Source organism: Corythoichthys intestinalis, chromosome 10 (genome assembly GCF_030265065.1).
Source record: "Corythoichthys intestinalis isolate RoL2023-P3 chromosome 10, ASM3026506v1, whole genome shotgun sequence".
NCBI lineage: Eukaryota > Metazoa > Chordata > Actinopteri > Syngnathiformes > Syngnathidae > Corythoichthys > Corythoichthys intestinalis.
The window spans coordinates 20,464,335-20,478,430 of NC_080404.1; the positions used below are offsets into that span (position 1 = coordinate 20,464,335).

Below are 14,096 nucleotides of genomic sequence, written 5' to 3' on the forward strand. Positions count from 1 at the left end.
ACGTCCAATCCATTTGAACTGGGAGGGTGGCAGCGAATGAACGTTCGTTCATTGAACACTCGTTCATTTGTTGCCATCCCTCCCACTCCAAACGGATTGAACGTCTATGGCGGTCTTTGGCAGCCAATGCCAGGCAATGAGGTAATTTTAGGCCATTTAAGGTCATTTCCCTGTTGATTTTCAGTTACTTCCTGTTGCTTTTGGGGTTTTTTAGGGGTCTCTTCCTGTTTATTTTGACTTACAGAACAGGAAATGACCTGGGAATCACCCAAATGAATAGGCAATAACTTAAACTCAACAGGAAATGACCTGAAATACCCTAAAATGAACAGCAAGTGACCTGTAAATGCCCTGAAAATCGAACAGAATAACTGTGAATGCTCTGGTTTCGAATGAACGAATGTTCCCAGTCTAAATGGATTGGGCGTCGAGCACCGTCATTGCAGCCTTAGAATTAACTGAGACACTTTTATGGTAGAAGATTTTGGTAGCAACTTGTTGGTTCATTTTTCTTATATTTTTTTGAGACATTGACACCTTTTTTAAACGATATCTTGATTCTTGGCAGGAGCATATCGATAACCTTTTGAGATACAAAGTATCACAATATATCACCATTTTGATATTTTGTCACACCCCGAGTACAAACATGGGTTTATTCGCTGCCAATGCTCCCACTTCAAAATGATTGGATGTCTTTGATTGGACCAAATGTGAAGTAATTTCATAAAACGCCAAATAAGGTCACAATTAAAGTAATTAAACATTGTCCAACAAATAAAGCATGAAAAAAAAATTATATGTTGTATTTGACAAAATAATCGCGTTTCCGAAGTTCGAGCCTGAAAGGGGACGAACCCGGAAGTGATACGTCACACCGAGAACAGTGATGGCAGCGCTCCATACGGCCGCCCTACAAAGCCCTTCAAACAATGATTCAAACAGCGATATAAGCGCTAGATCGAGCGCAAGTGAGGAGATCCAAGTTTTTGAAGAGTTGGAGGAAGAGGAGGAGGTTGGAATTTTATGTTGGACCGTACATGTATTAGCCAGACGCTAATCAGGATGCAAACAATGTGCCCAGACTACCCGACATGGAATGGAGACAAGACCCATCGAGATTACAAGATTGGTAAAATATAGGCTGTTATTATTTTTAGGATTTGAAGCATGTCAGGTAAATAAACCACCTACTATTGCCTGGGATAGAAGAAAAGTTTTGATGAATCCCCGATCATGTTGTGGAATGAATAGTAGAAGCTAGCGACGTTAACTTTTATTTACCTGATATGTTTCGGCAAACACCTCCACCTTCGGACCCTCTGACGAAGGCGGAAGTGTTCGCTGAAACATGTCAGGTAAATAAACCACCTACTATTGCCTTGGATAAAAGAAAAGTTTGACGAATCCCCGATCATGTTGTGGAATGAACAGTAGAAGCTAGCGACGTCAGCTATTATTTACCTGACATGTTTCGGCAAACACTTCCGCCTTTGGACCCTCCGACGAAGGTGGATGTGTTCGCCGAAACATGTCAGGTAAATAAACCACCTACTATTGCCTGGGATAAAAGAAGAGTTTTGACGAATTTATAAGTGTAAAATGCGAAATGAACTCAATACAACTATGATCGGTGATTGCCACAAGTTAGCTTTCAGCTAACGTCGCTAGCTTCTACTGTTCATTCCACAACATGATCGGGGTTTTGCCTTGAGTTACCTTACGGCTAACGTCGCTACTTTCTACTGTTCATTCCACAACAGTTGGCAGCTCTGCTTTGACAAAGTCATCAGTCATCTATCCAAAAATCACACTTACTTTTTGGCAAATCCTTGATCATAAGCAGACCGGTTGAGGAAGCAGGCATATTCGAAGTGTTTGTAGCAGAGAACACTACTCGATGATGGCGTGAAATTCATTCGCTTCGTGCGAACGAAAGATGTCCATTTACGTGCCCTGCTATCCTTTGGCCACTCATACAACTTTTCTTTAGATTGAGAACAATACATCGCCACACACCGCCGTGGCATCTTACCGAGAAGCAATGCAACAATACTGTTCTATGGCGGACTTCCCTCGCAGTTCTCTGTGTGACGTAATTTCCGAAGATTGTCGAAGAACAGCATTTTCGTTGTCAAGGGCGTTGCTATTGGTTAAACAAAGAATCTGGAAGTGTTGCATTAAAAAAAAAAAAAAAAGAAAATATGCTTATAATTGTTTAGCCATTGATATGATTGAAGAACATGGTTGGCCAACCTTACTTCACATTTGGTCTTTAATGGCAGCGAGGGAGTTAATCACTGTTCTGAATTGGCCAGTTGCCAATGTTTTTTTTTACTATCGATGATGATCATGCTTTTCGTTATAGTACGGTTATAACCTCTTATGTGTTATCGCATGATTCCATTTTAATGTGTCTCCCTGTGATTGTGAGAGCCATAAAAGCAACTTTTATTCATCTGATGATGTCTGGGTCATCTAGCAGAGGCTGTGAAGGGATTTAATGTGCAGAAAAAAATAGCCTGCATGAATTTGTGTTGGTAAATAGTTGAATGATCACTTAACCACATTATTGACAGAAACGGAAGCCCTCGAAACATAGGCGGAGTTTGACTTTTGGGGCGGGGGGGAACAACATGTTGATGACCCCGAAACGCAAGAATTTATAATTATAAGTTGAAAATTAGCGTTTTTTTGTCTCCCATTATTCTTGAGGGGAATTCTAAATCAGGCTGCTGGCAGGACAGCTATACTTTTCACCGAGATCATCATCCATTGTATATGGTATGCCTGCCGGTGTAGTGCCCATGTAGTTACCTCAGTCACAAATTGTATCCCCTGGGCGGAGCCATATGGAGGTAGATTTGTGTCTTCATTATTCAATCAAAAAATGCTTCAATCAAAACATAAAGTTGCCTCAATCAAAATATATATTTTAAATTAAAAAAAGTCACTTCAATATAAAAAAAAAAAGAGTGTTTGAATGCAAAAATAAATTTGAAACCCCAAAAAATGCATTTGAAAGTATTTTAATTTTTATGTATTTATTTATTTAAATTTAAGTCAATTTTTTTTTTTTTTTTTTAGATTGAAATAACTTTTTTTGATTGAAGTAATGTTGTTTTGTCTTTGGGCCACATTTTGGCTGAGACAATGGTGTCTTTATTATTCAATCAAAAAATTAATTTGCTTCATACAAAAAAAAAATATTTTCAAAAGAAAAATCACTTCAATCAAAAAAAAAGAAACTTTTTGATTGAACTGATTTTTGAAGTGGAAAAAAAAAAACTTTTCTTTTTTTTTAGATTGAAATAACTTTTTTTGATTGAAGTAATGTTGTTTTGTCTTTGGGCCACATTTTGGCTGGGACAATGGTGTCTTTATTATTCAATCAAAAAAATTAAGTTGCTTCATTAAAAAAATATATATTTTCAAAAGAAAAATCACTTCAATCAAAAAAAAAGAAACATTTCAATCATAAAAAAAAGTTTTTGAACTCGAAAAAATATTTGAGGCTCAAAAATTTGCATTTGAACACTTAATTTTTCACTAAGAAGTTTTTTTTTTTTTTTTTTAATTTTAGCAATCCTTTTTTGTGTTTGGGCCATATTATGGGTAGGACATTTGTGTCTAAATCATTCAATCCCCCCAAAGTTGCTTCAATCAAAAAAAAATATTTTCAAAGAAAAAAAAATCATTTGAAAAATAAAACTGACCTCTTATTTTTTAATTTTTTTTTTTTTTGGGGGGGGGGGGGATAATATGCAAAGCAAATGACTGTCTGAGGTGCTAGTCACATGATCTGTTCAAAAAATAATTTTGACCCATTATAAAAATATTTTTTTGTTGTTCATTTCATTCATTTTTGTTGTTTGTTTTCTTGCTTTACAACTTTTATATTTATAGGAAAGTCAATTACATGCAATGACACATTTCGGCCACCAAGGGGGGCCTGGCACTCCTGGCCCCCCCTTAAACTCCGTGTGTGCCTCTAAATTATATCTGCTTTGAGTCCTATGGAGGCCATAGCCCTGCCTTGGGTCAATAAATGTTGGGAAATGGCTAGTCAGTTGTGGACCTTGACATGTCACGCTTTGTACACTAGAAGGCGCTCTAACTGCGGAGCCCGGTGAAGCGCTGGTTGGGTCTCCCGCTTTTGAGCGAGTTGAACACGGTCACACACGCTTGGATGCTTGCATGGGTGGAGGGAGGCGAGGCCCAAAAGCACTGCGGCCAGGAAGCAGCTCGAATTACAGCGAAAGGGGGAGCGCGGAGCGAGGGAGGGATGAAGGAGGAGGGCAATGTGTGGAGACGTAAGGAGGAGAAAAAGCTAGTAAACCTGACAAAGCGTCTGCGTAAAACACTGCGAGGAGTGTCGGCGAAGAGAAGAGGACACACGCTGATGGATTTTAACACATTTTGCATCGGACATCTGTATTATCGTACCTCTTAATCTCTCGTCCACCCTCGTTCGGACTTTCTTTTGAGTTGTCAAGTGCACAGCTGGATTTTTGTTGCGCCCTGGAAGAAGAAACTTGGTGACGAGGACGAAAGTTTCGGGGCTTACTTCACTGTGCCTTTTTTTTAAAACCCCACTTTCACGGATAAAACGCGTTAAAGCGGGATTTCTTTGCATGGCAGCGGACTGCTCTGCGAGTCAGACTTGGAATATATGCTGTGATTTCATCGGAGTGTGGATTAGTTAACTCCAAACAGATTTTCTTTTCGGAGCGTTGAGGAGTTGGGAGACATTCCTCAGTCTGGATCGAGCCCATGTTCTGTCCTCCTTTATTCGTGCATGCCAAAACACAACTACACGATTTTACTCCACTCTGGTAAGTGTGTCTTTTGTTTATGAGCCAACCCGGCAGGATAAACTTGCATTACGTGCATGGGTTGTGCTGCATTTGAGGAATTGTGTGTTTTTAAGTTTTGACACTGCTCGATATATTTGCATTTCTAAAATGAACCGCACATAAATATGAATAAAGGATATATATAGTGATGCGTATTGTCACTGTGTTGATCTCCATCATTTTAATAATAATAATTATTTCCCCATGTGCAGTAAAAATGACCCTTGTTTGTTTTAGTAGGCGAATTACTATACAGCACCTTGCATCATCACTTTAGATCCCATTAACGTGGGCCCTGGTTATTTATTACTATGCTTAATTTTCTACATCGCCTTTACTGTGCCAATTATCCCGTTGTCGCAGTTGTTGTTTCACCACTTTGGTCCCGGGGCCCCTAAATCACCCAGCAGCTCCAAATGACCCCCCATTGAGGAAAAGCCAACTGATTTGAATTTCAATGGGAATTCAATCAGAGCCCCCCCAAAAAATCATTCAAAAGTCTGCTTTAAATGAAGGCAGTACTCACGTTTGGAGCGCAGCAACAGAGTTTGACACTATTTAAAAAAAAAATCTAAATTTCATTCTAAAATAATTAGTATAATCGGTGTATATTTGGGCAATGTGAATTGTTTTAGGCTTATTTTTCCCTTAAGTAGTAGCTTTCATTTGATCGGTTATCTGTCATTAGTACTAATTGCAATTCTTATAAAGTAGAAAAATGTATTGAAGAAAAAAAAAAAACAGCAATAGAAAATAAAATAAAGCTCAATTTGGGGACCTGACAAAGGTATGACATAATTTAAAGTCATGTAACTATTACAGTTGATTTGCAAAATTGTGAAATAAAAATTCACCAAAAGGTTCTGGTGTGAGCAACAGGTTCAGCGCATCCTTTGTGTGCACAGGAATCATTAGTACACGATTTAAAGTGTGGTACGGTGCCGATGATCCACATGAAATTCAGTGGCGCCTCCAGAAATTTTTCATTGGGGTGGCCAGATGGGGCCACTTAAAATCTTAGGGTGGCACACCAAAACTAAAAGCCATAATTTCATGTTTTTATGATGTTGTTGCAGTAAAAAGGACAGAAGAAAACTATCAGAAAGACACGCCTACTTATATACTTTGGTGTATTGTGCTATATTTAATGTTACAATTGATTTTATGTGCATAGCCCATAACCGTACAGTCAACATTTTAAGTTCCACAATAATTCAGTTGTATTGTGTTATGTATATATTAAGCATAAAGTGTATTTTCGTCCCATTTGGGATGAAATGTATAAATGATGCTACTACAATCTAACGATATACTGGCAAGTGGGGAGGCCTTGGTGGCGCCACTGATGAAATTAAGTGATAGTATTAGCTGCACCTTACAGCTCCCTTTTATCTTTGGCATTAGTTTGTTTGACAGTACTACTATTTCCAATCAAAAAAGGAGCACCGATTCCCCAGGTAACCAATGTCTTATTCCACTCACAGCCCAGGCGATCGGGTGAATTCCAGTGCGTGACAGTCCGACCCGGCAGCAGTTGATGGTTGGGGAGACCCCCTCAGATGGGATCAGTGTCCAGGGGGCGGCGGAGAAGGGGGGTATGGGGAGCTCTGGCCCCCTCTAACGGGATGGCCTCGTGGGTCTGGCTGCTGGCTGCTGTCCTGCTCTCCCTGTTAACTGTCAGCGTGGCTCGGCCGCCCATTACTACCACTAAGGAAGAGGAGACCACTTTGGAACCTGAAGGTGAGCAGTCGTAAAAGTAGAGAGTGGTTGAGCTTTTGTTTTTAGAAAGCAGATGTACATTACATAGATGCTGGTTAAGTCAAACACAACATTTAAATGACAAGCCTGCTACTTTGTCATCTGTTGCTGATGTCTGTGAGAGTGTAGATTATGCTTAAGTGTGAGAGGCAGGTTGGTGGGCCCGGGGAGGGTGGGACACTGTTTATACTGGCAGGCTGGCAGTACTTTCATGTCCTGCTTGCTTGCTTGGAATTAAGTGAGATGGAAAGAGGGGGTGGAGTGTTGGAATGGTAGCGTATGCTTTCACTGGAGTAAAAAATGTGGCATTATATTGTACGGTATGGTGGGAAAACACATTTCGTTGAACTGTTTAAATCATACAAGTAGCCTTTTAAACTCTAATATTAAGTATTATTTTTCTCAACTGTGCGTGTACGTCTGTGCTAATTGGTATGTGCGTAGCAAATAGCAATCAGTCTTGGATTAGCAGGAAAACATTCACTTATTTTGCAGTGTCAATTTATTCCAATAATTTGTCAATAACAAACCCCAATAATAGTGCAGATGGAACGCATGCAATCCAAGAATTCTTATAAACGTACAGTATAGCCTTGATCCAATTAATTGACTTTGGCGCTCGTCTTATTGTTCTATTGTTAATTTTATTTTGGGAGTGTTTTCGTGTCCACTCATGCGTTTGAAAAGAAAGTTTTTATGTTAATTTCTGCTTTCTATAACATTCCAAAGCCTTTTGTTGCACTGTTTAATCAGCATGCTACTTGTTTGTTTACCAAACAAATCACGTTTCACCCCCTCCCCCAGCCTGCCACACTTATACAGTATTCATCCTACATCTTCTCTTGCACTTTACTGTTGATGAGAGGATGTCTTGCTTTTCCGCAGCTTGAAGGACGAATAAACAGTTTTCCAACAATTCAGTTGTCTTCTAAGACTTGTTCTAGAAATGACATTTCGTTGAGCTGGGAAGCCCAGAAATCATGCGACTGCACTTCCAGAAGCTTTTAGTCATGCAACATGTCTTCCATATTGCAACCACTGGTGTGTCCTGGAGGGCGTTAATGTTAGGGAGACAGAGTGGCTGGTGGTCCCACCCTCTCTGTCCTAATAACACCCCCTTACGGAGATGTTTGGGATTCCCTCCAGCCCGCTCTGCCCTGCAGCAACACAGTGTGTGCGCGTGGGAGTAAAATAACTTTAGATGGTTGAGATTGCATATCAGTGTAGTCTCACTAGAGCTCGTGTGGCTCTGCGAGTTTGTCTACCTGTAACAGTTATAGCCAAGCCGGTGTTCTAGTTAAGGCTCAACACAACAGAGCCATTGTTGTCACTGAAGCCGCTGTGGTATCTGTGGGAGCGTGTTTACCTTGTCCAGGCGCACTCCGTTTGCACTCTGACAATGGCGCCAAACACAATCCATTACATCGGTTTACTCTAGTTCACAAGCCTTTGCCTTTGCATATATAGAATAAAAGTGCCACACTGGAAGACAGCCCGAAAGCGAGTGCAGCTGACAAAAGTCAGTTCATGACTTGGCCCTTGTCCTATGCTCTCCCTGCCAAACTTTGTTCTTTAAAAAAACATTTTGTGCTTCATGGAGACCAACTCCAAATACTTGAGTGGTTAGATAATTAGAGACAGCAAAGTTGAGTCTTTCATGTTGAGACTGACACAAGTAACATTGAGACTGACACAATGTTTCTTGTGACCGCGTGAATACTGAAGTTGCGTTCTTGGCACAGATTTAGGATCATTTTACCATACACGGATTGTCAAAAACAAACTTGCAGGATGCCATAAGCAGTCATGGTCATGGTTGTCAAGTGTGCGTGTGAGAAGATATGCTGCTTGTTGGGTGTTTATTGCCATTTTGTTACACTGTGCTATCTCAATAGTAGGAGGGCAGCTGTAAAAGTATAAAAGTGTCAGTTGTCTAGCTAATGACATAGAGAATGTGTGTGTTTTTGAGAGGGGGAGCGTCATGTTGTTGACAATAGACCTGAACTCCGAACTAACACCTAATGTGTCACTGGTCCACAGCAGGAGGCAGAGATGATGATAGAGGAAAACAATAATAGATTACTACATTACACCAGTGTGAATGACTACTTAATGGAGTTGGCGTTTAACACATACTTAACAATTTTCATGTGATTTGTACCCTAAATTAGAAGGAAGGACGATCATCAGCAAACTAAGCTTTCGGAATACTTACAATGCAAATGTTTATTCATTCACTTGTCAAACTTTAGGAACACCTGAAAAGTTGCCTCTTAAAGTTCGACAATTCTGCAGATTAAGGGCACTTTCACAATAGACCGAGAGGACCAGAGTCTGGTTGGAGAGCTACCTCGCAACAACACTTGCAAATGACTTGTTGAAAAGGTTCAGCATTCACACTACGCCAAACGAACTTTCCGAGTTGCATCACATTGATTGGACAAAATTTAGAAAAGGAAAATACCTCCTTCGGAGCGGAGGGAAGAGGTGGGAGCATGGTGTGACGCTGCACATAGGCTAGGTTCATTCTGCAGGTCTTAATGCACAATTATGATTTTTTTGTTATATCTGTTTTTTTAGCGTGCCCATTCAGATTGCCTTTGTCCATTGAGCCCGTTCAAGTATTACGCATGCGCATTATTTCGCAGTCCGACATGTGCTAGGCAAACTGATCTACATGCGCAGAAGCATCAAAATAAATAACTACGCACTGTGCGTGCATGACACACACATAAAAGCGTTATGTGTGTGCATCAGTTTGCCCCGATTCAGCCATGTAAGCAATACTGAAATATTGCTCATTTGGCGCACAGTAAGACACCAAGCATTATCAGGCTTATCGTTTTCTTCATTCTATTTTACATCACTTTGGTCAAGCCCGCCTCTTTCGTAGTAAAATCGAGACGCTAACTCTAACAAACAGCATGTAGCTGCTGTCTTGCGTGCCGCTCTCGCTTTTTGCTGACGTAATAGCTGCATGAATTCCGATTTGGGAGACTTGACAGTTCAGACCGCCGCTACATTCTGGAAAAACGTGGCCCAGATCAGATTTAAACCACATATGAAAGTGACCCAGATCGGATTTGAATTCTTTTATGCGACTTGTCCCATTTAGAGTTCAGACCGTCAAGTTAATGCCACACTCGAGTTGGAAAAACATGAAAAAATCGGATTCGTGCATTAAGACCTGCATTATGAACCTAGCCTAAATGACTTACTGTTAAGCAAAGGTTGTTCCCGATTTTTATTTATTTTTTTATTTTAATTAATTTTACAGTAATTGATGAGTAGTTAGCACATTTGTGTCAGAATTATGAAGTTAATAGCTAACTTGTTCACTGATATTGACAGCAATCAACATCCAAGAGGGAGGACAGGAACGAGTAGTGTATAACTAGAAGTGTGAGTGAGACATTTTAACTTATTGGCTGTCATTGACGGCGATAGACATCTAATCAATTTTGACTGGGAGGGGCTGGCAGAGGATGATCACTGCTACCCTTCGAGTCTAAATGTCTACACTAGGACAGATAGTTTTCTTCGGGGTATTTTGCCGTCTATTTTTATACCTGTCCGGACTACGTTTGAGGTGCGTTCAAGCCCCCCCCGCTTCTGCAAGGTACGCCTGCATTCGCGCAAACTACACATGCATACAAAGGAGCAGAATGATGTGTTATCACCCGTGTGGTTTACCTCTGAACCGGGAACTCATTACTTGCCGGCGGGAAATTTCTAAATTACTACACCTTCTAGACCAGGGTTCGGGAACTCCGTTTTGTGATCACTGTTTTTTTCGTGAACGCATTTGAAAGCATCACGCGGGAGCTATAGTGAAGGGACTGAGGGCACACTCGGCTTTGACGAGCAGCCGCCGGGTTGTGATTAAAATGAATCTTTAGAAAACAACAAAAGCCTGGCATCGTTACTTGGGATTTTACAATCGATGCTCAGTTGCGCACTCACCAGTAGGAAAATAACAAATAGAAACATATGGTGTGGCGCTGCGTATATTTCCTGGTTTTGACAGTTTTGACAGGCGGAAATGCCATGAAAAAAAAACTGGTTGCATGCCTCTGTGACTGCAGGGACCATGCAGTTCACTTTTCGTGGTTTAATTTTCCCCTACGCATTTTTATATACTGTACTCCAGTTCGGTCAGCATTGAGTTGGCAGGGGCCAGCCGAGCAGCTGGCTGATCGCTGACTTAACGCGGGAGACTAGCTGTCATAAAACGCTCATCTCCATGTAATCCGCGATCGGAGGACCACCAAAAGGCACTGAATTGAAGCATATTTTGCGACACACGTTTGAAGGTTCAAGAAAAATGTGTGAATGCATGATTAGCGCTTCATGTTGATCGAGCGAGCCGGCTGGTGCCACATTTAAAATTACGGGTTGGCGGAGAGGCAGATGCAGTCATCAAAACAGCCAGAAATGACTCGCAAAGACATACACTACAGATGATGGTAAATGGTGTTATACTTATATAGTGCTTTTCCAAACTGTAAGCAATGACTGTAGAAAAGAAAAGAGGAGCGGGGCCAAAGAAACGCGCGCTCGGGTGTGGGGGTCCCGGTGGCCCACTTTGGCGATGGGGCGACGTAGGGTCGGTCGCCAACAGGCTTACACTCACAAGGGATTCACACCATTACTAGGTTCTGGATCACATAGCTTATTTGTGTACCCTCTACCTCTTTCAATCACTTAGTTTATAGACTCCCCTTCCCCCTATTTCCCTGGTCAACAGGCCCCCCACATGGTGTCAACCGGAAATTTAGCTGACGATAGCACCAACATATTAGTAGTTAGTGTAGTTAGGCGTTCAATGTATTTCTTGTTGTTGTTTGTGTTTCTTTTCTTTCTTCTCATGTGTTTCTTTTCTTTTGTTCCCCCATAACCCCTTCCAGTTTGCTGCTTTGTCATAATAAACGACGTATGTTGAATGATCACAATGTGAAACATTAAAACTGTTCAAACTATCCAGGCGCTTAGACTTCCATTCTCCGTGTCAAGCAGCTGAACAGGGCAGGTTAAAAATAAATAAATAAATAAATACATTTTTTAAAAAAGAAAAAAGGAGTGGAAATGCCAGTCTTGATCGTCCGCCTCCATTGTTTACAATGCCGGCGTGCCGCAGTAAAAGTGGCGATGGCACGCTCCATGACGTCACTTCCTTAGTATACGATTGTTGTACGGAGACATCAGTCTATATTAAGCAGAGGGTAATATTACCCGCCTACATTATAATTTTAACAACAGTCTTGGTTGCACAACTTCCCATCATGCATTTGGGCAGAACAGTTACGTCACTACAGTATCATTTACTGAAAGCACAACAAAAATAATATTCCTATCTCTCAAAAAAAAAAAATGTTCAGAAAAAGAAAAGAGCTCAATGCAAAGAGAACCGGCATTCCCAATAAAAATAGCTATGCAGAATAATACTCAGACTTTGGTCAAACTCTATTCAAACATTTCGTTTAGCTCAACATATACACTAGATGGCAATATTTAGTCACAATATACAAACTCACATTTATCTTTTAAGAACTACAAGTCTTTCTATCTGTGGATCCCTTTTACAGAAAGAATGTTAATAATGTTGATGCCATCTTGTGGATTTATTGTTATAATAAACAAATACAGTACTTATGTACAGTATGTTGAATGTATGTATCCATCTTGTCGTATCTTTCCATTCCAACAATAATTTACAGAAAAATATGGCATATTTTAGAGATGGTTTGAATTGCGATTAATTACGATTAATTAATTTTTAAGCTGTGAGGAACTCGATTAAAAATTTTAATCGTTTGACAGCCCTAGTTTAAGGCCATCATCTGTCCTAGTAGCCTTATTAATGGATTAGATGGCTATCAATGGAAGTGAATGAGATAAATGTTTTAAATTGATGTGTCTCTGATGTGTGAGTGTGATTGCTTGTTTGTCTGTATGTGCCATTCAATTGGCTGATGACCAGTCCTGAATTTATCTGGCCTTGTGCTGGATGTCATTTAAAACATGACCTTAATAAAAGTTCGTTGCATAGAGAATGAATAAAGATGTGGCCCTAATGTTAAACCTGGTAATAATAACATAAATGATTTGAAAGCAACAGTATAAAACGAATGAAAAGCATCTTTAGGCCAAGCACCTTAACCTAAAAAGAGATAAGAAGTAACCAGAGTTATAAGGGTCGGGAAGGGTTCAAGGAAAACATTGATTGGGAGAAGAGGAGTTGGGGGGGGGGGGTGAGGCAAAATGAAGGGGGCTGTTGCCATGGATGTTAGCTGGGGGCCAGTTCATGGAGTCTTTCCTTTGTCATTGCATAGAAAGCAAAGGAGAGATTTGAATGTGAAAGGCGAAAAAAAGCAACAAAAAAAAAAAGAAAGGAGAAAAGGTCCGGGGATTTACCAACGTGAGCAGGATGCAAAAGGATGAAGAGAGGAAAAAGAAGGGATAAGAGAAATTGCGGAGATAATTTGATTTGCTAATGTGTGTTGGTGTGGGTGCTGAGGTGAGATGGCAGTCATTACATTTAGTCAATGAGTGTAGAGATAGAAAGGAAGACTTTTAGCTTTATAAGCTTTTCCGCAGAAATAAGGCAGTCTTTTTGGGTAAAGGTTTTTGCAATTGGACAGTTTGCTACTTTATACATTGCTGCTTAGCCTTGGCAAATGATACCGGTAGAAAAAAAAAAAAATAGCAAGATTTGTTCCAATGAATCTTCAGTCTAGCACACATCCTTCTAATGTTTGTGTTTTCGTCAGTATTTGTGTGTGAAAGAAGGCTTCATTATTATTCATCTAAAATGTTTTTACTTAAATGCTTTACAGTTTATTGTAGTTGCTGATGTAATCTCAGTATGTTTCGGTGTATTGACATATGACGAAGGTTCCCATGAACAGTCGGGTATGCTGGAGGTGTCAACAGGGTCAGGTCAGCCAGGTCAGGGGTGACAGTGTGGAGGAGGGTGTTTGAGACGGGGGAAGAAAAGGGCAAAACGGAAAATGAGGTGAAAGAGAGAAACGGAGAGGCAGCGGGAGGTGGAGTTGATGGAGTGGGCCAGATGGACACAGCAGAGATAAAACAAGTGATGAGGGCAGAACTAACACGTCTATGCTTTCTTTAATTAAGCCCACCATTTGGAAAGCCCTTCTCCCTGTTGTTTGTATTTATGTAACACAATCTGTTCCTGGATAGTCATTTATCTCAGATTTGGGGAAAAAATAAATCCCACGGGAAATAACGGAAATCAATACCTCCATTAAGGGGCTAACTGCCACCATCATACAACTTGGATCAAAGTAGCATATGAATACTGTCAGGTATGTGTCAAATAGACTATTGGTAATATTAAGGTAATACTTTGTAAATGAAGCTAATACCAAAGCGCATTGTGTAGCAGCATCTGCTCACTTGAGTGCTTGTTATGATCATTGTACCATATGTTAGCTTCCAGGTGTTGTGTTGCTATGCCAG

General features: G+C 40.4%; 1 protein-coding gene across 6 annotated transcripts in view; it reads left to right on the forward strand.

The window, feature by feature from the left end:
• The first annotated feature begins 4,260 nt into the window (after positions 1 to 4,260).
• Positions 4,261 to 14,096, forward strand: part of fgfr2 (fibroblast growth factor receptor 2) — a 57,585-nt gene continuing 47,749 nt past the window's right edge. For 3 of the 6 annotated variants that reach the window (XM_057847763.1, XM_057847764.1, XM_057847759.1), the window contains exons 1-2: positions 4,264 to 4,835; positions 6,341 to 6,596. In XM_057847763.1, the coding sequence (XP_057703746.1) occupies positions 6,416 to 6,596 (181 nt within the window). In that variant the 5' untranslated portion in view covers positions 4,264 to 4,835; positions 6,341 to 6,415. Of the gene's footprint in view, positions 4,836 to 6,340; positions 6,597 to 14,096 lie in introns of all 6 variants that reach the window. The other 3 variants (XM_057847761.1, XM_057847762.1, XM_057847760.1) reach the window with 3 other exon arrangements.